We start from the raw sequence: 24,562 nt of genomic DNA, 5'->3' as shown, positions 1-24,562 counted from the left end.
AACCATCGGCGCAGAATTAATAGGCTAAATGGCCTGTTTCTATGCTGTAAGATTTCATTATCTCATGATCAATATTTGATATGACAGAGCAGTATCCTAGTACTTTTGATGCAGAATTAGAACTGTTGTAACTTCTTAAATTTGCATAATTCATTTTTTCCGCATTCAATTTTACCACAAGTTGAAAATATTTTCCAGCCTCATTTTGTTGCAGTATGTGGTTTCGTAAACATTATCATTCTAAAAGCATTAATACAATGTAAATCAGATTTTTCTAGGACTTCTGATATCCAACTGAACAGAAGAAAGCTTGCAAAGGAAGCAAGATATTCGAGGCATCAATTCTGCCTCAAGCTATAGGCAAACATTGTTAACTGTGATCGACTCTGCAACTAGAGCAGGAGAACAGATGTGTATTTCAGGCACTGATTTAAATCCAGGTGTTTACACCTGCCCATCTTTAATGTTTACCTTTTGCAGATTATAATTTTGAAATTGCACACAAAACAAAATCTCTTTCAAACAAGAAATTTGAAAAAAATCTAATTTGAAGATATGAAAAGTGTTAACCAAAGCAGTCCCAAAGAATCCCATGCAGCAGTAGTTTACGATTGTTTATCTATCAGTGAATCTGAACAAAGGATATTCCATTTTATTTAAGTATGGACATTGCCACAAAATCAAGAGTTTACAGAAACAAATTGTGGTATTTTGTCACGCAATTTCTTAAACGGCTCCAAGGGACATTTAGGGGATTTTGGTGTTGGAGGTACAATAGGATGACGAGCAGGAGCTCTGCTCTAACATGAGTCAATTCTGTATGTACTTTCACTTACCAGAAGTCCCCACTTGTGACTACAAGTTACTATCAAGGAATCCGATTGAGAATTGCTCATTTAGACTCCACTAAGTTTACAAGCTGTTCTGAAAGACTCTTTGACTACACGTTCACTCATCTTTCCCCTCCTCAATCTCTACAGCTCCCCCCCACCCCCCGATTAGATGTGCAGCCAATAGCGTGAAGTGCTTTGGGACGTCCTTCCAATATGAATTCGGGGGTTAGGTGTATAGAAAAGAGAAAGAGGCTCAAAGTAAAATAAATCCATTCAATTTTCAGTCGAACAACAACTTGTATTTAAATACGCCCTTCATGCAGGATAACATTTTGAAGCTCTTCACAAAGATACAAGGGAAGAGGACGAGGTTGGCACGGTCGAAGAAAAAGATGGTCTTCTGCATCCATATAGTCAGATTTGATAATACTGGAGAATGCAAATGGTTCATGTTCCTGTCGGTTATGCATGATAAGATGCTGAAATCCTTCCAAATTTTCCACTTTTATTTTGCTGAAAATTACAGAGGTTTATCCAGTTTCACTGTAGGCTGAATTAACCGAAAAAGTATGAGTGTCAGAAATTCTTCAGAAAGCTAAAAGTAACAGATCAGTCTGGAGACAAAAGTCTAGCTTTAAAAGCTATTCAGTTTTACTGTAGACATTGTTTTTTGGATGCAACAATCATGCTAATGCGTCTAAGTGATCCTCTTTGCCTGAAATGGTCTTGATGAAATATATAAATGATGCACAAGCCAACTAATCTTGTCAAAACAAGGACAGATCCTCTGTGTGACACATTGTAGAAATCTCACATTGTATTACACCATTCCCAACAGGTTTGAGGAAGAGAGAGATAGTGCTTTCTGAATGACAGCCAACTGGTTTCTCAGCCTATTACTCGGTTTTAAGGTACACGTTAGTGCAGAAGTAGAATGCCTATTGTCTATTGATGGTACAGGTGTGAAGTTGATCAAGTGACAGGCAAAAGTTATGTCCAGGAGCACAAAAATCAGCCCAAAGCTGTATTTGAAAGGACTTTCAATTGGAGCTGCCTGACTGAGACAAAAGCTCACAGCACGGATTCATGTTATAGCCACTTTACAGACTGAGATCCGTGTCAACAACAATTTGGATTTGTGTCCATTACACGCACCATTAACTGTGCCATTTTAAATGGGTATGTTTTCTCTGTTTATATAATATGTTTTTTTATTATGATCTATTGATGAGGAGAATAATCCACAGCAAAGAGAGAGAGAGCATAAAAACAAAGAGGCTATAGGCTTATGCATTACCTTACACTCAGTAGTACAGAGAGGTAAGGGGATATCCTGGGAACATAGGTTGTTTACTTCATGATGTTTTATGGATTTTAAACATATAAGATAACAAAGATTGAGGGTAGAATAAAACGTTTGTTCACATACTGATTTAGGAACTCCAGCTATAAGGTAAGATTAAGCAAGGATTATAGAACTTAAGAACACAAAAAATGCCTGTCATGGTCTATATTGTCTTGGCCCTTCAGAATCTTAAAGACAGCAATCATGTCGCCTCTCAAACTTTTTTTCTAGCATGAACATGCACAATTTACTTAGTTCCTCCTCATAGTCCAGTCCTTCCATTCCCTCAATTATTTTGGTTGCTCTCTTCTATATCAAATGCAAGTATCATTATTATTATTCTGTATCTTCTCAATTTCTCCAATATCCTTTTTGTACTGTGGCGACCAGAACTGAACACAGTACTCCAAGTATGATCTCACCAATGATTTATACAGTGGCAGGATTATCCCACTATTTCGGCTTGCTATTGATCTTTTGATATATCCCAACATCTGGTTTGCTTTACTCACTGCCACAGAGCATTGTTGGGAGAGCTTCAACAACAACTTGGATTTATATAGTACCCTCCACGCCAGACGGTGTCTCAGAACACTTTACAGTAATGGATCCCGGGGCCGAGCCAGGAGGAGGGGTGGGAAGGTGACTAAAGGCGCGGTCGAAAAGAAAGGTCTTCAGCAGAGACCTGAAAATGGGAAGGGAGGGAGCGAGACGAAGGGAGTGAGGAAGGCAGTTCCAGAGCCTCGGGGCATAGTGGCTGAAGGCACGGCCGCCGAGGGTGGAGCGGAGGATTCGGGGGACAAGGAGGAGGCCAGACCCGGAGGAACGAAGGCAACAGATACTGTGCTGAGGAGAGAGGAGGTCTGAGAGGTAGTGGGGTGTAGAGGAGTGCAGGGACTTGAATACGAGGGTGAGGATCTTGAAATCTATCTTCTCTGGGAAAGGCAGCCAGTGCAGTCTGGCAAGGACTCGGGTGATCGGGGAGAGGAGTTTTGTGCGGGTGAGAATGCGGGCGGCAGAGTTCTGAATAATTTGGATTTTATGGATGGTAGTGGATGGGAGACCGGCGAGGAGGGCGTTATAGTCCAGCCGAGAGGTGACAAAGGCATGGACCAGGGTTTAAGCGGCTTTTGGGGCGAGGTATTGGCGGAGACGGGCGATGGGTCGGAGGTGGAAGAAAGCGGTGCTGGTGAGGGACCGGATGTGGGGGAGGAAGGATAATTGGGGGTCGAACAAGACACCTAGGTTGCATACGGGTTCGGAGAGTTTTAGGGGGAGGTCGGGTTGGTGAAGGAGGTAAGAACCGTGAGATTTTAGACGTTGACGAGAGCCGAAGAGTATGGCTTCTGTCTTGTCAATGTTCAGCTGAAGGAAGTTTGCGCTCATCCAGCCCCTGAGATCTGACAGGCAGGCTGACAGAACATCAGGGGACTGGGGGTCACAAAGAGAGGTGGAAAAGTGGAGCTGGGTGTCATCTGCATACATGTGGAAATGTACCCCATGTCTGCGGATGACATCCCCAAGAGGGAGCATATAGATCAGAAAGAGGAGGGGGCCAAGGATGGATCCTTGGGGTACCCCGCAGGTTACCGGGTGAGAGCGTGAGGAGAAGCCGTTTATGCAGATGTACTGGCGGTTTGTGAGGTGGACTCGAACCAGGCGAGTGCAGTCCCACTGAAGTGGATGATGGAGGAAAGGCGGCGGAGGAGGACGGCGTGATCGACTGTGTCGAACACAGCAGAGAGATCCAGGAGGACAAGGAGGCAGAGGGATCCCTGGTCACAGATAGAGAGGATGTCGTTTGTGACTTTCACTTTCACTCTGTACTGTGGGCGGAAACCAGACTGGAGGGGTTCGAAGAGGGAGTGGGAGGAGAGGTGTGTGAGGAGTTGGTTGGCAATAACTCGTTCTAGAACTTTTGCGAGGAAGGACAGGTTAGAAATGGGGTGGTAATGGCCAGGGTTTGAGGGATCTTGGGAGGGTTTTTTCAGGAGGGGGGTGATGACAGCAGTTTTGAGGGAGGCAGGGACTGATCCGGAGAAGAGGGACTGGTTGATAATGTCAGCCAGTAGTGGGCAGAGGAGGGAGAGCTGTGTGACCAGTAAGTTGGTGGGGAGGGGGTCGAGGCAGCAGGTGGTGGACTTCATGGAGGTGATGGTGGGTGAGAGGGAGGAGGGAGAGATGGGGAGGAAAGAGTGTAGAAAGGTGGTGGTGGTAAGAGCAGATGATGAGGAAGGTGAGGGGGACAGAGACGGTGTGGTGGTGGGTGAAAAGAGGCAGGTGGATGAGGCTGCCTGGTGGATGTTCAGTATTTAGTTAAAAAGAAAAGTCCATGACCTCCTCGCACTTGGCATTGAGGAGGCCCGAGTGGGGGAATGGAGGAGGTAGTGGGTGGTGGAAAAAAGGATTTTAGGGTCGTGTTTAGCCTCCATCATCCAAGATGATGTTGGAGTAGAAGGCCATTTTTTGCGCGTGTCAAAGAATGGCGGTAGCTGTGGAGATGCTCGAGCCACAGTTGGCGGTGGACTGTCTGGTCAGTTTTCCGCCATCTGCGCTTGAGCAGACTGGTTTGTTTTTTTTGGCGGCGAAGATGTTTGTTGTACCAGGAGGATCGGGTGGGTTTGGAGGTGGTCCTGGATTTTAGGGGGACGAGGGAGTTGAAAGTGGAGGAGAGGCGAACATGGAGCAGATGGACGGCTGCTTCAGGATCTCAGCGGGTGGAAGGCCAGAGGGACAGGATGTTTGAAGCCTTTGTGAGGGTCTCAGGATGTAGCCTTTTCCAAGGGCGGTAGAGGATGGTTGAGAGCTTGGTGGAGGAGAAGGGGATGTGAGAGGAGAAGGACATAAAAAAGTGGTTCGAGATGGCCTTGTCCACTATGCTGAGGTCGGAAATGTTAAGGCCGTGGGTGATGACGAGGTCAGGCGCATGACCACGGTTGTGGGTGGGTGAATTAATTTATATGGAGGGTAAGGTTTAGTCAGGAGAGGAGGGCAGTGAAGTCGGCAGAAGTGGTGCAAGGGGAGTTTAGGTGGCGGTTGAAACCGCCCATTATGAGTAGGCGCTCGGAGCAGAGGGATAGGGAAGAGAGGAGAGTAGAGATGTCTGTGTGGAAGGAGCCGGGGGGCTTAGGGGGGTGGTAGACAAGGAGGATTTTCAAAGGGAGAGAGGAGTAGAAAAGGATGAGGTGCTCGAAAGAGGGTAAGGAGCCAGAGGAGTAGGATGTGAGACCAAGGGAGGCTTTGGAAATGAAGGCCACCCCACTGCCACGTTGTTTGGACGGGGGTTTGTGGTGGAAGGTGCAGCCTGGAGGGGAGGCTTCCACTAGGGGGATGGGGTCATTGGGGAGAGCCAGTTTTTGGTGAGCCCACGAATATCAAGGTACTAATCCAGGATAGTGAGGGCTTTATTTGAGAGGGAACGGACATTTTGGAGGGAAAAGCAGGTGGGTTTGCTGGAGGTGGGGGGAGGGAGGAGAGAGTGATGCGGAGATGATTTTCGGGTGTACAGGAGAGATGGTTGTGGAGAGTGGTGTGAGTGGAGAGTTGGGGAGGGTACGTATGAGGGAGGGGGAAGTTGGATTTGCCTTAAGGAGGCGGTTTGAGCGGAGGGAGTGATGGGACACATGGTGGGTTGCTGCTCTGAGACAGCCAGTGCCAGGAGACACGATGAAGGATGCCCAGGCTGGAGCAAAAGGAAGTGGTGATGGGGTCAAGGAGAGAAGGACAGAGGGGGAGTAGCGGATAGAGGGGAGTGGGAAAAGAGACATTTAGGGGGAGGCTCAGGTCGGGGCAGCAGCCAAAATGTGCACGCAGAGACCAGAAGCGAGCAATCAGCAGGATGGCATCAGCCCTCATGCTTAGCCTCCCAGGTCATGGCTGAGTGGCAGTGGCTGCCAGGCCATTATTGTTGTTGTTGTTAGGTTATTTTTTAATAATTTTTTTATTAACTGTGACATCACTTTGTGAAACGCACCCACCCCAACCCCTCACTTACCTCCGCTCCAGACTGAGTGGCTTCTCACCTGGCTGTGCTTTATATACACGGCTAGGCCTTGGCTCCGCCCTGCACTCTCCTACCTTAGAAGATATACTACAACCTGACACCAACGTCCCCGTCTGCACCTAATTCCCACTCTCACTCAATTCCTTCTCACTCTGGCCTGGTCTCACTCCAGACATAGCTCACTCTGGGTCCTCTGCTCAAGTAAGGCTCTTGTAGCTATCCCCTTTTTATACCCTTTGGATGCAACCAGTTTCTGATTGGTCAGCAGTAATTTAAAATTAACACCTAATCAAGTGATTAACCAGTATGTTACTTGTTATTGGTTAAGTCTATAGCTACAGATGCTCCCTGCAGAGTTTCACCAGAAGACCAATCTACCAATGGTAACAACAGTTTTAGCAGTTTTTAGTAGCACAACACTTGAACACTCACGATAGCAGTTCCCACAGCAATTCCCACTCTCACCCAATTCCTTCTCACTCTGGCCTCGCCTCACTCCGGACGCAGCTCACTCTGGGCCCTCTGCTCAATTCATTGTCAATCAGGATCCCCAGATCCTTTTCATTTTCCATACATATTGTTTTCCATCTGTTCAAATAATGGTCCCAATAATAGGATTATAGCTATACTGTCTTCTTCTGAAGAACCTAGCTCAATTACTCCTACTCGTCCTTTTCATTTGACTATATTTGTACTATCGTAACAAAAGATGTCAGAGGGACGACTCGTGACTGAAATAATTTATGTGAAAGTTGCCAATCTGTCATGGAGCCATGAACATTACAAGTCACTCCAGTTATAAATTAATGAACAACAAGGCAATTTGAACTGTTAAACCGTGGTCCTGTCTGCCTGTTCAGGTGGACATTCAAGATCCCATGGCACCACTCAAAACAAGAAGAAAATTCTCCTCAGGAGAAACAGCCCACAATTCTCCAGGTAAAATTGGTGAATCACTTCATGATAGTTCGCGGGACACTGCTGTGTGCAATTTAGTTGCCTACAAAATACAGTCACAACATCTTACTAAATCCTGTGAAGCACTTTCATTGTCCCATGAGCACATTTAATTCAATAACAATTGTGGCAGTTCAAAACTAACTCCAACATAAACTATCAGCCACAAGGCGGCAGCAGCCCACTTTCCAGGTAAGTGGTTTCTTCCTTATCGGATCTCCCCATTTCTCTTTGTTTGCCTTTTTGAGGCAGGCGAGTTTCAATTTGTAAATTGTGTATCTGTCCTGAAACATCCTCTAAGCTTTTATTTTTTTTGCTTAAATATTCATTTTCTAATATAGATTTTCAGAAGGGTGAAAAAGGCACTAAATATCAACAGTCACGTGAGCATACACAACCAAAGTCCTATTGTCTCCTCTTGTAATGTAAAGAGAGAGAAAGTGGAGGAATCTTAACACTGTAACAGTAACTGTCACACATGACCAAAGTGAAAATAAGAAGCTGAAAAAAAGACAAGCCTTACTTTATCACGTTGTTGAAACATCTCAAAGTGCTGACTCAGGTGAAAAGGTTTCTTTAAAGTAAGAAGTTGTGTGTTTTAAGCATTGGTGGTGAAAGGGGGATTTTGTTCTCAGCACTGTGTTGGAATGATTGGAAAGCAAAACATTGTTCCATAGTCGGCATTCAGCATCACAATCGAGCACTCTCATGTCTGGTTCAACAACAACAAGATTAGATTTGTATAGCGCCTTTCACATCGGGAGGACGTCCCAAAGCAAATAAATTAATGAACAACTAGGTAATTTGAATTTTTAATTTGAATTTGGTGCAGCATGAGTGTTGAGTGAAGCTTCTTCCTCATGCGGTTTCGTATTGTGCGTTAAATTCAACCACAAAACAGAACCACCGATTTCATCAGTGGGTTATTTCCTGCTTATCGCCTCTTCAAGGTTGCCAAACTAGGGCAGATTTGAGCTGTGGGTCCACAAGTTAGGAACTGGGTTCAAACATTCTCAAACTAAAAGGAAAGCATCCTTGCGATAGGTAGAACATTTTTATTTGTGTATTTTCTTGCTGAGTAGGTGGGGTTTTAAATTGGGCACAACATTGTGAAGTCAAACCTCATGCAAGTCATCTGGCAACATATCACTCCATCGTCCCTTCAAAAACCTCCTAAATGAAGTTCCCACAGTTAGAAATTCCCCTCGCATGATGAAATATTTGGTCGCAATTCACCACAACTGCTTTTCGTGCCGATTTGTACTCAGAGCATGTCACAAGTTCACGCCAATTGTGAAACTTCTTTTAAAAAGGGAATTTACTTCATATTTTAACCATTGTTGGGAAGAGTCCAAACATTACTTTTAAAGAGGAATTAGTTATATGTAAGAAAATAAAAATAATAAAGCATATGGAGAGAGAGAGCAGGAGAATGGGATTGACTAAGTGACTCATGAAGGGGTGATAAAAACAGTACAAATGGCATATTTCTGTACTGGAATACTATACACTAGAATTTTTGAAATTTGTGCATCAATATTGTTTTTAGGCATAACTTTGCAAAGAGTATTCTAGGATACTCTTAAACTCTCCCACAGGACAAATGAATGGTAACTGGACAATACCACCTCAAGGCCCAACTCCTGCTGTGACAGAAGCACAATATTTAGGTAAACGTTGGAAATGCAATTTGCCTCCAAGTACCCACCTCATGGTTGTCGCTTCTATTAGAAATATATAGGTAACAATTCTAGCAAATGTTATACACACAGCCTTCAGTGGTTGTAACAGAAAATCCGTTTAGTTGCTGACATTGCCAAAGGCGAAGCATGTAATGTTCAAAGAATTTTTTATCCAATAAACTATGATACAGATGCTGCACGAATGTTATATTTCTGTGAGCAAGGGCACTTTGCATCTGACTTTGACAGTGACAAAGAGTGGAAAGCTAGAGTAACACTATGCGCTCCATATCTCTTTTAATTCTGTATGTGAAGAGCTATATAGAATATATATATAAACAAATGCAAGTTGTTGTAATTTGGTTGGAAAGGAAAGCCAAGCAACTGATTCCGATGTTCTGCGCAGATCACCTGAATTGAGTGCTAAATCGTATAAAGAACCCTCTATGTAATCATCTGCTTAACAGCATTAGAAGCACAGCCCTAGATTTCGAAAGGGTCCAGTGTCGTGATTATTCTGTGATAAATTTCATTCTTTCCTAAAACCTCTATCTCCAGATGGTGTTGGGAGCCGGGCTCTCATGTTGCAATGTATAAACCCCTATTCGTGATGCATGTTTGACAGCAATTTGCCCTCTAAATATGCCATATAATGTAAAATTAACATTTTTTACAGATGAGACAAAATCCAAAAAGCATTAAGAAATTCTGTCCACAAGATCAGAGTTGCTGTTCTTAGATAGACATGGAGCTGAAAGCTTGCCAATCAATGTTCACAATGGGAATCTGTACTGTTTTAGTTGATTAAATTCCACATTTCCAGGTTCAAATATATGGCTGTTCAAAACAAAAATGGAACTTACAAATGACATGAGCACTTTCCCCAGCACCTAAGTGAAAAATTCTGCCTTTACAGCATACTTTTTGAGTAAATATAACTCACAATAAACACACACACTTTACATTTATACAGTACATTAACATTTCACGTCAAAAGCATATCACAAACACTTGCTGGCTGGGCACCTGGGCTGAGATCTGGGGTGGGGGAGGGATGAAGATTCCATTCATTGCCTGGCACCTCCCAACCTCTCCGACCTCCTCACTCACCAGTCCACCACCTGGCACCTCCGCTCGACTGGCACCGGCCTCCTGCTCATCCCTCGCACCCACCGCCTCACCATCAGAGGTCGTGCTTTCAGCCACTACACCCAAACCTCTGGAACACTCTCCCCCAATCCCTCCGCCTTGCCCCCTCTCTCCCCTTTTTCATGTCCCGCCTGAAAACTTTCCTCTTGGACTGTGCCTACGCGCCCCCCTCCCCACACCTCCGGCTCGGAGTCAGGCTCTGCCACTGTTAAGCGCTCTGAGACACTACCCTGCGTGGAGGGCGCTAGAAAGTGCAAGTTGTTGTTTTTGAAGAAAGTGAGAGAGTGGATTGGTGGGTGGGAGGGAAGATGACCAAAAACGTGTTCAAAGAGTTACATTGGAATATTTTAGAAAGAAAACAGAATTCAAACAGATATACATGAAAGGCTAATACATAATTGCAGTCGGAAGTGGTTCAGCCGAGAATGTCAGAAGTGAGCAAGAAAGTAGGTCAGCCTTGTATCAGTACAAGGTGCTGAAATGCACTTGGCACTTTAACAGGGGAGCTGTGTGTTATGAAGCAGATTGGACTCAGTGACACAGTAATAACAAAAGTAGAGTATGTGGAATAGCTATATCGATTCATTTTAGAAGTTCACTGACCGACTGGCTCGCTCAACTTCTCGCAGTGTGGATAATTAAAGTTCAAATGCTTACCTTCGCTGAGGTTTCAAACCATCCGACGAATCCATTCTCCTTGCAGTACTGGTCCATCTCAGAATGGTTGTGAGCCATAGCCTCCTGTTTCTGATCGCACTTGTTTGCCAAGAGAACAGCAGGTACAGGGTTCCCATTAGGCAGCTTTACTTTACTGTCCAAGTCATTTTTCCATTTAAGAATAGCATCAAACGTTGAACTTCTGGTTAAGTCAAAGACTATGAAAACTCCAACAGCCTCCTTATAGTACACCCTGGTCATGTTGCCAAAACGCTCTTGTCCTTGATTATTCCCAAATGAAAAGAAAAAAAAATGTAATAAATCCCACTTGGAATCTGCACATATTAATATGACTACTGCACTTACCTGAGCTGCAGTTGTTCTTATTCCTGATAATTCAAGCTCTTCCTAATGTGTGGCTCTGACCCAATACTGGGAATATATATGAAAGGAAAATGATACTCATCTCTTAAAATAGTTGTTAGCCTCTGCACACACAACTTCCCCTAAACAAATCACTTCTTAAATCTAGACTGCAGTCTATTAAAACTAAGTTGGCTTATCAATTACTGCATCTAACCTTTAACCATATTACTGTAGCAGCAGCAGCAAAACACTTCATGTGTAAAACCTACAGAGACCAGACTAACCTATTTGTAAATGCATTCAGTGTCTTGGAAGCCCGATTGCAATCTAATGCAGACTCTTGCTGCATACTGAGGCCCAAATATGTGTTTATGGATGAACGTGCAGTTATTATTCCCAGCTTTTCAGTCTCAAAAGCATCCAGCTGAGTTTGATGAAAGAAAGCCCTTTGTAAAATCCTGAAAAATGATTTCTAGATTCCCTGTGTAAGACGCACACCTGCCTTTTTAACAAGGAGCCCGGAGAATGCTAGGAGAATATCCCCCAATAATGTATGTTATTAAGTTGACCTGTGAAACTATCAAATAATGATCAAAGGCATGAAATTCCACCTGGTCATACCCTTAAAATCATTATCGTAAAATTTAAGAATTATGCAGTATTTTGGAAAAATCCTTTAGAATGTCTCACATTTTGAACCAAGGTTTCTGGGGGTCTTTTTATGAATTGTGTAAAAGGAACTGCTTCTGAGTTCAAGAATATTGCAAAATTGTGTACTATTTTAAAATGTAGTACAATGGTCTTAAGGCTAAGACCATTGTGCTACAAGTGACTTTTCAGGCCTAAGTTGCCTGTACTCAGCTCTGGCTGGTGATCGGCCATCTGCTGGGCAGGGGGAATGATGCAGATTTGAAGAAAAGTGTTAAGGGAAATCTTTGCTCTCTCCAGTATACATTTCACAACCCTCCGTAACAACTATTCCAACCTGTCATCTTCGGTCAACTTCCTACCCTGGCCCTCAAACCCCGATCCCAACCCCCAGCTCGGGTCCAAATCCCTGACTATCCAGGGCCTTGGGATGTCCTCCCGATGTGAAAGGCACTATACAAATGTAATTTGTTGTCGTCGTTGTGGAGCAAGGAAACTTGCCTAAGGTTTTGCCCTACCCGGGAATTGAACCCGGGTCCTCTTGCTTATGAGGCAAGTGCTCTAACCAATATACTACAGGACTCCACTGAAGGCATAAAAGACATTCATTCTCAGCATCCCTTACAGCATAGAGGTGTGGGCATGTGTGTTCATGAGACTATATTTTACAGAATACAGTGCAGCAAGAAATGCAGTGTGGTAAACAGTCCTATTTAACTTAACTTAGTGCATCTTTTACGTCAACTCCTGAAACTGCTTGCAGCAAGTTGCTCTGGGTGGTTCAAGAGCAGACCTACTCAAATGTATCTTCAACGAGTCTCTCCAGTATAGGTGTATCCGAACACTTACTATTCTGTACTGGGAGGGGGTTGGGATGGGTTATGAAGTATTTGGTCATCAACCTCATCATGCAGCCCCTCCATCATAGGAAGATCGGTTTACTTAGATCTAATCAGAGACTGCAATATGCTCAGTGAAATGCTAGGAAGGTGTACAGATGCTTTCAGGTATTTGCACAGAACATACCTAAGGAGCATCAAAAGCAAGGCTACCTGTACGGCAAAGCATCTACTATTCAGAAACTAAAACATATTTAGCATGTTAACACAAGCTCCATTCAAACCACAGCAATGTGTTACATAAAACCATTTAGCAGGTTTCTTACAAAATACTGTACAGTAGATCCTTCAACTCCAATACAATATAAAATTGTACATCTTGCAAACTAATATAAAATGTCTGCTTTTGAATTGTGGGTTCTCAATAAGAATGCATTTTGTTTTATTTCTGGAACACTTTATTCAAATGATTTGTGCAATACTAGAGATTTGGCTAATCAGAAAGTAATTACTCAGAACTCACAAAGAGTCTGGCTTCATAGCTTTGTATAGCAAATTAGTCCTACTTTTCCTGCAGCGTTCCCAGGAGAACCACACTGGCTGAGCTAACTATAAAAAGGATGGGATGTGAGAAATTCATAATTGCCTAAGGTTAACAGCGAGCCATTTAAATGAGGGATGTTTTAATTAAATCTTTCAAAAATGCAATATCCTTCCTGTGTCCTCTTAAAGGTTGCTTTTGTGCACATTCAGTGAGAATCTCAGGTAAAGCCCATTTAACCTACATTTCTTTGGAGTCCTGTAGCTCAGTGGTTAGAGCACTCGCCTTGCAAGCGAGACACCTGGGTTCAATTCCAGGCAGGGCAAAATCTTGGGCAAGTTTCCTTGCACCACATGCCTAATAATAATCCCTCCAAAACAATAATAAATTGGTCATTTTCAATCCACGGCTGTTTGTGGAACACTGCTGTGCGCAATTGGCTGCCGCGTTTCGCCCACAAATATACGGTCAATTCACTTTACAGCATATTCTGTGAAGTCTTTGAGACGTCTAGAAGATGTGAAAAGCGCTATATCAAATGCAAGGATTATTATTATTATTATTTGAAAGATTAGCAAATAACCGATTCTTACGCTCAAGTGGCAAATTCACTTGGTGCAATGAAAAATAGCAACCACAATAGCCAACTCCCTCAAGATAAATTCACAGACCCCAAAAGTTTTGTTTTTTAAAATATAGCACACTTCTTTATGTAAATGTATAAATGTTAGCCTACAGATAGTCACTGCACTGCGATTACTGTGATGCACTTTAGAGATGCCTTGACGATATAAGACGTAATAATCAAATGCAACCATTGTTATAAAGCACTGGAAATGGTAATTCATGCATTTGTGTTATTAAATATAAAATTCCCTTCATCACAAAAAAAGCAAAATGGATTGAAAATGCTAAATATAAATGGAACCTTCCTGCTGAGTATAGTTCTCATGATCTCTAATGACTCAGTATTTAAAGACACATCATACTTATAGCATGAGAATACATTCCCATTCAAGACAGTGAAACATTCATCAGGGCTGACACATGATCTGGGACCATCGGATGATTTAGTGCCTTTGTCCCTGGTTGCAGGCTTGGAACTTCACAATAATTTACATTGTCAGCAAGATTTCATTTTAATCGGTTGATGCATTTTTGGATTACATTGATAATAAGAATGTTATTCAACGATATCAACTACAAAATACAAAATTTGCATTTAAGATATGTACCTCGTGAATTCTTTCACAATTAAAAAATATGTTTAGTGTAACAACAACAACTTGCATTTATATAGCGCCCCTCACACAGGTTAGCGTCCCAGAGTATAGCAGTTAGGAAAAACATGACATTTGACTTCAGTTTAAAAACTTTTGACAACACATATTTACTGTATAGACGTAGATTTTTGATAAGAAATTTGCAATCTGTTTCAAGACAGGACAACAACAAATTACATTTGTATTGTGCCTTTCACAAACTGGAACATCTCGCATGAATTCTCCTACTGCTACTGTTGAGGGACTGAAGAACTGAATAGAAGAATCAATATGTTTCAGCTTTAATATGCTGTATCAGACCTGGGTGTGAATTCCCAGGTGCAGACACTGTGAATGTTCACACTGGAGAAGAGAAGGTTCAGGAGAGATCTTCCTGACACATTGTATTCATGACACTAAAGAGGGCCTTAAACAACCTGAACCCTAAAAATTGTTTTAACAAAATTACATGGCTCATGGGTTCAAACTGCAAAGAGGGAATGTTAAAAGACAGTATATATTTAATTGCCTTTCATAGAAAGTGGTGAATGAGTGGAATACACCACCCTGTGAGGTGTTTGGGGAGACTATGTCAAAAGATACAAGAGGGAATTAGGTAGCTGTTCAGCAATGAGATCGATTGAAGACCATGAGGTTAAGCTGAAGAAGGCCCGATGACCCATTTGATTTCATCCTCCCAGAGTGTACACCTTACTACCTTGACCTACCCTTTCGACTGTATCTATGGTCACCACCTCGCTCCTTTCTTCCTCGCTCAGTGTCCAAACCCTGCCATTGTGCAATGCTCCAAGTGGCTAACCTACATAAATGCAAGTTGTTGTTGTTGTTCCCATTACAAGAAGAAGTTTTTTTAAATTAAAAAGTGATTTTAAACATTTGGGCCACCAAATGGAACACAAAGGTCTTTTTATAGTCCTGTACATCCCCATAATAATAATCCTTGATATAGCGCTTTTCATGTCTTCTAGACGACTCAAAGCGCTTCACAGAATAGACTGTAAAGTGAATTGTGGGCTAAATGCGGCAGCCAAATTGCGCACAGCAATGTCCCACAAACAGTTGTGGATTGAAGTGACCAATTTACTATTGTTTTTTCTTTCTTGAGGGATTATTATTAGGCATGTGGAATAAGAAAACTTGCCCAAGGTTTTGCCCTGTCAGGAATCGAACCCAGGTCTCTTGCTCGAGAGGCGAGTGCTCTAACCACTGAGCTACAGGACTCCACATGTTCCCACATAATCATTCCCATTTTGAGGAAGTGCCATTTGGAAATCAAACTATTTCCTATGGCCCACAGACAGCACAGGTTCTTGGGTACTTGGTCCCAAGACAAGTCACATGGGTACTTGGTTCAGAGACAGGTTTCAAGAGTTGTGACAAAAGCCTGGGAACAGGTTCCCTCCCATCAACCTCCACCCTGTTCCTGGGAATGGTGCAACAAGAACAAAGAAAGCAGCAACAACAAAATTGCATTTGTAAAGCAACTTTCATTTCAGGAGGATGTCCCAAGGCGCTGAAATAGTCAGGGATCAGGACCTGAGCGTGGGGGTAGGGGACAGCTGAAGGTACGGTCAAAAAGGAGGGTCTTGAGGTCTTTAAGGTGGCAAGAGAGTGAGCAAGGCGAAGAGATTGTGGAATGGAGTTCCAAAGAGTGGGGGCAGAGAGGCTGAAAGCCCAGCCGCCGATGGTAGGGCAGATCGGGCGGGAGACCTGGAGCAAGCTGAAGCCTTCTGAGTGGAGGGAACGGACAGGTTGATAGTGATAGGGGGTCAGCAGGTCAGAGATGTTGGAAGGGGCAAGGTTGTGGAGAACAAGGATTTTGAATTCTATCCTCTGAGGGATGGGGAGCCAGGGAGGATGGGGGTGATGGGGTCACAGACCCTGGTGCGGGAGAGGACATGAGCTGCAGAGTTCTGGATGATCTGCAGCTTGTGGGGTGAAGAGTATGGGAGGCTGACAAGGAGGGAGGTTCCGTAGTTGAGCCTTGAGGTGACGAATGGTGTTTGAGAGTTTCGGCGACCTGAGGGGTGAGGCAGTGCCGGAGTCAGGCAATATTGCGGAGGTGGGGGAAGGCAGAGCGAGTCATGGCTTGGGTATACCATAACGTGTAGGAGCAGGAGTAAGCCATTCGGCTCTTCGAGCCTGCACCTCAAGGGTATGGGGGAAAAAGAACAGTTGGGTGTCGAACAAGATGCCTAGGTTCCTAATTGGCTTGCTGAGGTGGAGTGTGCAACCTTGAACGCTGATGCTGCCAGTGCCTGAGGTGCTGAGGCACTGGCACGAGCGAATCAGTCTTGCTGACATTCAGCTGTAGAAAGTTGGCTCTCATCCAGGACTTCAGTCCAGGACGTCAGTTGTCCTGGAATTGAGGGTGGAGGCAGAGATAGAGTTGGATGTTATCCGCGTACATGTGGAAGTTGACCCCAAGTCTGCAGATGATGTCACCAAGTGGGAGCAAGTAGAGGTTGAAGAGGAGGGGATTGAGTACAGAGCCCTGAGGAACACCACATAAAGACTGTGTGGGGGCTGTAAGAGAAACCGTTGGTGGAGACAAATTGGAGACATTGTGAGAGATAAGACATGAACCATTCAAGAACAGAACCTTGATGGTTGAGGTGAGAGGAGAGGTGGTGGAGGAGGATGGAGAGGTCCAAAGCCAGCAGAGAGGTCGAGGAGGATGAGGAGGCAGAGGGAGCCCTGGTCACAGATGGAGCAGCACAGAAACCCAATTGGAGGGGCTTGTGAAGGAAGTGGTGGGAGAGGAATGAGCGAAGCTGGGAAGCAACAACTCTTTCAAGGACCTTTGAAAGAAAAGGGAAATTGGAGATGGGCCGGTAGTTAGAAGGCAGGGATGGGTCCAGTAAAGGTTTTTTCAGGATGGGGGTGATTGTAGCTGTTTTTAGGGGGTTGGGAATGCTGTCAGATGAAAGAGAGAGATTAATGGCATCGGAGAGTAGAGGGGTGAGGAGGTGGAGCTGGGAGGTAAGGAGATGGGTGGGGATGGGGTCAAGGGAGCAGGTGGCGTTTTTCATGCTGGATATGGTGGTGATGAAAAAGAAGAGGGAGACAGGTTCAAAAATGTGGAGGGAGGGATGTGTAAGGGTCGGAGTGGGGTGGAGATGGAGAGGCAGTAGCGTTTGGAAGGGCGGAGGCAGCTGAACGGATCCCCCTCGATTTTGGAAACAAAATATGTGAAAGAAGGTTGGGGTATTGCAGTTTAAGATTGAAGGCACTGCTATAAACATATGTAAAACATATGTTTGACAAACATTAGTGTACTTACAACAGCAGTGAATAGCTAATATAGAATTTACCGCATTAACTTAAATACCTTAGAAAAAACGAAAGGAAATATTGTAAATACCACTAGTGACCAAGAGTTCAGCTACTGCACCCCAATCTCTGGAAACTTCTCTGTCAAGCACTCAGGGATGCTACCCTGTGTGAGGGGCACTATATCAATGTAAGTTGTTGTCTCTCTATCCGTATTTAAAATCCTGCCAAAAATCCTAGCATTTCAACCATGCATTCCGGCAACATCCCCCTTCCTTCATAATAGGTCCCAAGACATTGTGCTGCATGAAGGTACTACGTAAATGCAAGCTGTTGTTGCAGATAGAAATTAAAAACACTGATGCAAGGGTTAAAATAAATAATTGTCATGAAATAGTCTGCAGATAACACAGCCCGAATCTTTTCCTGTACACTGCTGCACATTGAACCTTTCCCCAAGACTCCGTTTCCATGGTAAAAGTCATGCATTTGCCCACGCAACTATCATCTTGCTTCTCACAGTTAAATGATCAGAGCAAACAGGAACCTGTCATTCTTTTAACCCTTAGAATACTGAAATATTGAAATATTTACAGTGTGCAATGTCTGCATTTGATCACATAATTTTGTTTCAACAGACCAATCATGCCGGTGCAACCAAAGCTAAGCCCTTTCAAGGGCTTCATGTCTTTTGCAGATCAAAACTTAAAAAGGGACCTGAGAGCATTAGTAAACAGGGTTCACATCAGACTAGTCACATCATACCCAGGATACCGTATTCAATTCTGGTCACCATGTCGCAAAGATACATAAAAGACAGAAAATAACAAGTTTAAGATGTAAAGGCCAGCTATGAAGCAAGATTTGGGAAACATAATAACAACCCTTGCGTTTCATATAATGCTTTTTATGTCAGGAAGAGGATGTCTCAAACAGCTTCACAGGATATACTGTGGGGGATGGGGGTCGGCTGAATTTTGTAGGCGAATGCAGTAGCCAATTTGCACACAGCAATGATCTCCCACAAACAGTTATGAATGACCAATTTTATTGAAAGAAACTTATTTCTTTAAAGTCCACAAAGAAATCAGCCAAAGGACTCCTCAACAAAGTATAGAACATAACAGAACAGATATTCTGTGTATATTACAATCTATTCTGTGAAGCGCTTTGAGATGTCTTGAAGACATGATAAAGCGCTATATCAAAGGATTATTATTTATTATAGATCGGGTAAAGCTAGCCTACCACAGCAAAGTGTGTGAAGAAAGTCGAACCAACGGTTATCAATGGAAAGAAAAATGTACAACAAACAGCAAAGAATACATATTTGGAAATAATCTAACAAATAACAATATAGAGGGAAAACTGCAGTTATTCAGGGAAGATTGCAATTATTCAAAACAAAGATGGTGTGTTTGAAGTTACGTACTAGTGGGATGAGCTTCAGGGCATTGAGTATTTTGTTTTGCGCAGCAAAGTCTCAGCTCTGCACTGCCCGCAGAGAATAAGATTGGAAATAAACCCAAGGTTGATACCATTGCCAAATCTGGTTTTCCTGTACCCGGGTTTGCTTCTTCCACATGGGACTTACCCACAAAACTCACGTGAATCATTTCCAACATGTTGCATGCAATCTCCTAGCAGACTCCAACTCAAATATCAGTTCCAAAGGAAAATGTAACATTAAATACTTCTTTGAAGGTATTGCATGCCATGATTACTTCACATTACACAATGAAATATTTAATGGCTTGCTACGCTTTACAATAGTGAGATACGAACTGTTCAAGGTTGATAACCCTCCAATTTCTGGCCTCATATATAATTATAGAAATCTGACAATTCTTTTATGTGGAACATGTTCTCAAATGAGACACCAATTACTTTGATAAGTTAGAAGGATGCATCTGAGCAAGTGAACCACTGAATTTGATTTAAATTCATTATTGGAATCTGTGGTTGAAGTAAAAAGCATCAATGTATTTAAGAGGAAAGGGAGCCTACATGAAGAGAAAGGGAATAGAGCAGTTTTGTAGAGGGGAATAGGAATCGTAGAGACTTGTGTGTAGTATAATAATAATAATAATCCTTGCATTTGATATAGCACTTTTTACGTCGGGAGGACGTCCCAAAGTGCTTCACAGAACACACTGTAAAGTGAATTGATTGTATATTTGTGGGCGAACGCGGCAGCCAATTACGCACAGCAATGTCCCACAAACAGTCGTAGGTTGAAAATGACCAATTTATTATTGTTTTTTGTTTTGGAGGGATTATTATTAGGCGAGTGGAATAAGGAAACTTGCCCAAGGTTTCGCCCTGCCTGGAATTGAACTCAGGTCTCTCACTTGCAAAGCGAGTGCTCTAACCACTGAGCTACAGGACTCCACAAATAATAATAATAATAACCCTGGCATTTGATAAACAACAACAACTTGCACTTATATAGCGTCCTCCGCACAGGGTAGCATCTCAGAATGTTTAACAGTGGCAGAGCCACACTCTGAGCCAAGGGGAGGGGGGACGCTCGAAGTCGGAAAAGATATATCACCTTATGTCGTTGACATCTTTCAAAGTGTTTCACAGAATATATTGCATTAAATTGACTGTATTTTGTGGGCAATTGTGCACTGCAGTGTTCCACAGCTCGGTAAATAGCGGTGTATGGGGTAAGGAAACTTGCCAACGTTTCATCCTACCTGGGAATCGAACCTAGAACCTCTTGCTTGCGAGTCGTGCGACCTATGGGACTCCACATAAACCCTGGCACAAAATATTTGGGCCAAATGGCCTGCCTCCGTGCCTTATCACTCTATGTAATTCTATGAATTGGGCAATGCATTAAAGTGATAACTTCAAAAGGCCATTATAGAAAATAATGTAGGAAATCAGCTGCTCCAATAATAATGAAAAAATCCTTCCTTTTGATATAGCGCCTTATCACGTCTTTGTGATATCCCCAATACCATCCTGTGTACCAGGTTCCTCTTTGTCAACCACATCCTATTCACGCTTGTGAAACTTAGAATTCTGTAATCTTGACTTTGCAAATCCTATACAAATTTGAATCAACTTTTACATTCACAAATTTTGAATATAAAAAGTTTCAAACTTTGCTATTCAACCTTCAAAACCCTTTTCAGTCAGTCATTTTACACAAGTGTGCCTTTATCAAGGAGTTTCATTTATTTTGATCAGCCAGGTCTCTGGCACATTTTGTAACCCGTACGAGTGCCTGAACCAGACTGAAAGTTCCACAAATGTATGTCACCTACATATGGAGATTTCCCTGCATCTGGAATGGAATGTGCGTGCGCTCTCTCCTTGGAGTGATGCATTCTGCTTTTTAATTCCCGAAAAGTATGTGTCAGGTAACAAGAGCCAAGGTTTGGGTACCCCAGAGTGCGGGTTAGGGTAATGCTGGTGTTTAATCTGCAAAAACTGCATAGCTTACTGTTGTAAGCACTGTTTGGAAAGCTTCCCAGTGCTTATCCAATTAGTACCATCCTAACCGTTAGGTTTTGGCTTGCAGGGTTGACAGGAGGTGAGTGGGAAGAATCCCTGCCCCCATTGAACAATCTGTCCCTTCAAATCCTGTCGACTGGCTGGTCTGTCCTCAGCAGTGCCCTGGAGTAGCACGGACCCGCCTGGCTCAGGAACCAGATTACCAAGACCACAACAGAGGAGTGATTCAATTCCGACATTCCATTAGCAACTTCATCACTTTGCTCAGCTCCAAGGAAACCCTGCATACCTCTTCCCAGGGATTTCTCACCTGTTTCACTTTCCCAGCACGTTCATCTCAATAAACCACCGTGAAAACAACAGATGTGAAATGTTCAGATTAATAGTATCTTTAATATCTTTATAACTCAATTCAATCTAAATTGGAAATGCACAAGCAAATGAACTGAGAAGCATCTTTCTAAATTGCAGGTAAAAATGGCTCCCAGCAAAACTACGGATACTCCCCAGCTTTGTCCTCTTGCCAATTTATATAAAAAGAACAAGGATTGCCATTTTCGTGGCAAAATGGTGGCATTACTGACATGAGGCCTGAAGGATTTATAGTTCCTTGTTTTTTGCCCTCTTTTCTCTCTCTCTCTCTCCCCTTTTCTTTCTCCCTCCCTCTTTCTCTTCTCTCTGTCTCTTTTCTGATACCTGATTTCCGGGGGTAATAATCCCTTAAAAAAATTGAAGGCAGAGAGCAAGGAGGCAAGGTGAAGAGCATTTGTTATAGAGGGCAGGAAGAGTATGGTGACGTCTTGTCCATTGATTGTGAACGGAGGGAATGAGATACAAGCAGTATATCAGAATCAGAGGAACAGTGGATAAGGCCAAGAGAGTAGGAGCGAGGGAGATTGCAGAGGTAGGGAGGAGCGCAATTGTGAAGGGAGCTAAAAGTCATGCGAAGGATTTTTAAGTTAATCAATTGGACTACTGAAAGCCTTTGGAATTTGCTAACATAATCTTCATTCACTGACTCTCTGGTTGGTCTATTCCCCGTATTCAACACTCTATGTACATAAATGAAATCTAACCTGTCCATCCAGTTTGAAATTTTTTACCTTCACAATTTAAGTAATGACGAGTGGTGCAGTCACCGGGTCAGTTATCCTTCCATTTCCTCAGCGAGAAGTAACAACCTTTCTCACACTAAAAGCCACAGAAAAATGGATCACACCATAATGAGGAACAAGTGCTAAGGCCCAGTCAGCACACAGGCCCTTTATTTCCACAAGTTAAAATTTCTAGCAGAATATTAGCAAATCAAAATGTTACAGTTACAAAGCCTCCAATATTTGCGGATTGTATAATTAAGAGACACAGCCACTATGCTAAAGGCTTTGAGACGTCCTCCTGACACAAAGGCGCTGTTATCAAATGAATAGATTATAATTAAACAGGGAGCAGGAAGAGCAGTTGTTGTAAAACTTGTCAAAGCATACAGAACATTGTGATTGAGAATCAAGGCTGTGGATTGCAAAGTGTCAAAGGTAAGGAGAGGCTGGGTGGGGCAAAAATCTTTCACAATTCTTTGGCTGACAGCACAGAAGAACAATGATCAGGCTCCATAAACTCATTTATTGTATTGAAGAACGAAATATCTTTTCAGACAAAGTTAGCACTGATTATAGGGCCTTTTGGCAAAGTAACAGAATGTTTCTCAATAACAGCTTGTGTTTATACAGTGGAGCTGGGGAGACCAGTGAAGAGGGTATTAGAATAATCCAGCCAGGAAATGACAAAGGCGTGGACGAGAGTTTCAGCTGCATGGGTTGTGAAGTATGGACAGATGTGGGCAATGTGGAGGTGGAAAATAATGGTCCTAGTCAGGGAACGGATGTGGGGGAGAAAGGAAAGTTAGGGATTGAACTTGAGCCTAATTTGTGCACTGGTTTGGAGAGCTCGAGGGAGAGCCCAGGGAGGCTGAGGAGTTCAGACCTGCAGGAGAGAAGACGTTGATGGGAGCCAAAGAGCATGGCTTCCGTCTTGCCGATATTCAGCTGCAGGAAATTTGCGCTCATCCAGGCCTTGATATCCATCAAACAAGCTGACAGGATATCAGCAGACTGGGAGTCACAGCTGGAGAAGAAGTAGATTTGGGTGTCAACCAAATAAATGGGGAAGTTGACCCCATATCTGAGGATAACATTGACGATAACAATTATGTATAAACAGCGGCGAAGGGAATGACACATTTTATTGGGGGATTATTGTCCAGGACACCAGGAGAAATTTTCTTCTCTTTTCAAATAATGCCATGGGATTTTTAACACCCACCTGAACAGGTTTAACGTCTTGTCTGAAGATCAGCCAATTTTTCCAACAATGTAGCACTCCCACAGCAGTACATTGGAATGCCAGCCTAGAACAGGAATTCAAGTGAAGTGCTGACGTAGGACTTGAACTCACAACTGTCTGACTGAGAGATGAGAGTGATACCAACTGAGCCAGAGTGATATGGGCCAAACAAGTTTTCCTAATGCTTCAATAGAATTTCTGGCTTCCATAATGGATTTTTTAAAAAAAAATCTATGTTGCTAAATTTGAATATGGGAAATAAGAGTGAGTGTTGAGGTCTTTAACATTCCTTGGACAAACTGATATTCATTAATTTAGGGTGTATCAACCTATTGCAATGTCCCTGAGGTTGCTGATGACGGAGAAATGGGTAGGAATTCCACCTGGATCTAGATTCATCCGAATAATGTAGCATTTCAGAGTGTCCAGAATTTCTTAAATACAGTGTTTAAAGCTGGTTTGCTACAAGTTCTTTTAAGAAACTACAGGAAAAAAGCATCCTCCTGTGTGTTTTGAAAAAGACTTCAAGGCTAAACCAGTAATCATTGTAAAAGGACAAAGATACTGAGCATTTTTAAACTGCTGAACTACTCTTTAAAGACTTGATAGCACTCTCCAAAACCCCTGTTTACTTAAATAAACAATCCTTACATTTGATATGATTTTCACGCTAGGAGGACATTTCAAAGTGCTTCACACAATATAATGTATAGAGTAAGTCAACATTTCAGGTTGATGACCTGAAACATTAACTCACTTTCCTCTCTCCATAGATGCTGCCTGTCCTGCTGAGTGATCCCAGCAACTTCTGTTTTTATTTCAGATTTCCAGCATCTGCAGTATTTTGCCTTTAGTGTATAGAGCAGTGACTTTGTGTTTTATAGGTGAATTCATAGTGACATTGCACACAGCAATGTTCCACAAAAAGTCTTGAAGTGCAAATTAGTACCTTGTTTACTCTGTAAACCCATGGCCTTTATGCTAACATCTGCTTTGCAAAAAAAGACACCAGCATTGCACATGACCATTTAAAATCCAGAATATTTTGTAGAGGGTAATTTAACCCTCAGGCCACACACACAGCAAAGGATTTTGAACACAAGAACATTTTCCATACTCTGACGTAAGAGAAGTGACAGAACTGTGCTTAAAAATGTAGGCACGTAAACACATCATGT

The 24,562-nt window shown here is 42.9% G+C and overlaps 1 protein-coding gene across 1 annotated transcript in view; it reads right to left on the bottom strand.

Annotated features, from left to right (window-relative positions):
- LOC103179289 (ras-related protein Rab-32) overlaps nucleotides 1–24,562 on the bottom strand; it is a 28,084-nt gene that overhangs the window by 2,017 nt on the left and 1,505 nt on the right. Inside the window, exon 2 of the mRNA XM_007894496.2 lies at nucleotides 10,627–10,907. Within this exon, the coding sequence (XP_007892687.1) occupies nucleotides 10,627–10,907 (281 nt within the window). The remainder of the gene's footprint in view (nucleotides 1–10,626; nucleotides 10,908–24,562) is intronic.

The sequence above is a fragment of the Callorhinchus milii genome, unplaced genomic scaffold (assembly GCF_018977255.1).
Source record: "Callorhinchus milii isolate IMCB2004 unplaced genomic scaffold, IMCB_Cmil_1.0 Scaffold3, whole genome shotgun sequence".
Lineage (NCBI taxonomy): Eukaryota > Metazoa > Chordata > Chondrichthyes > Chimaeriformes > Callorhinchidae > Callorhinchus > Callorhinchus milii.
The sequence above is the reverse complement of the archived record's forward strand: the minus strand, read 5'-3'. Positions and strand labels throughout refer to the sequence as shown.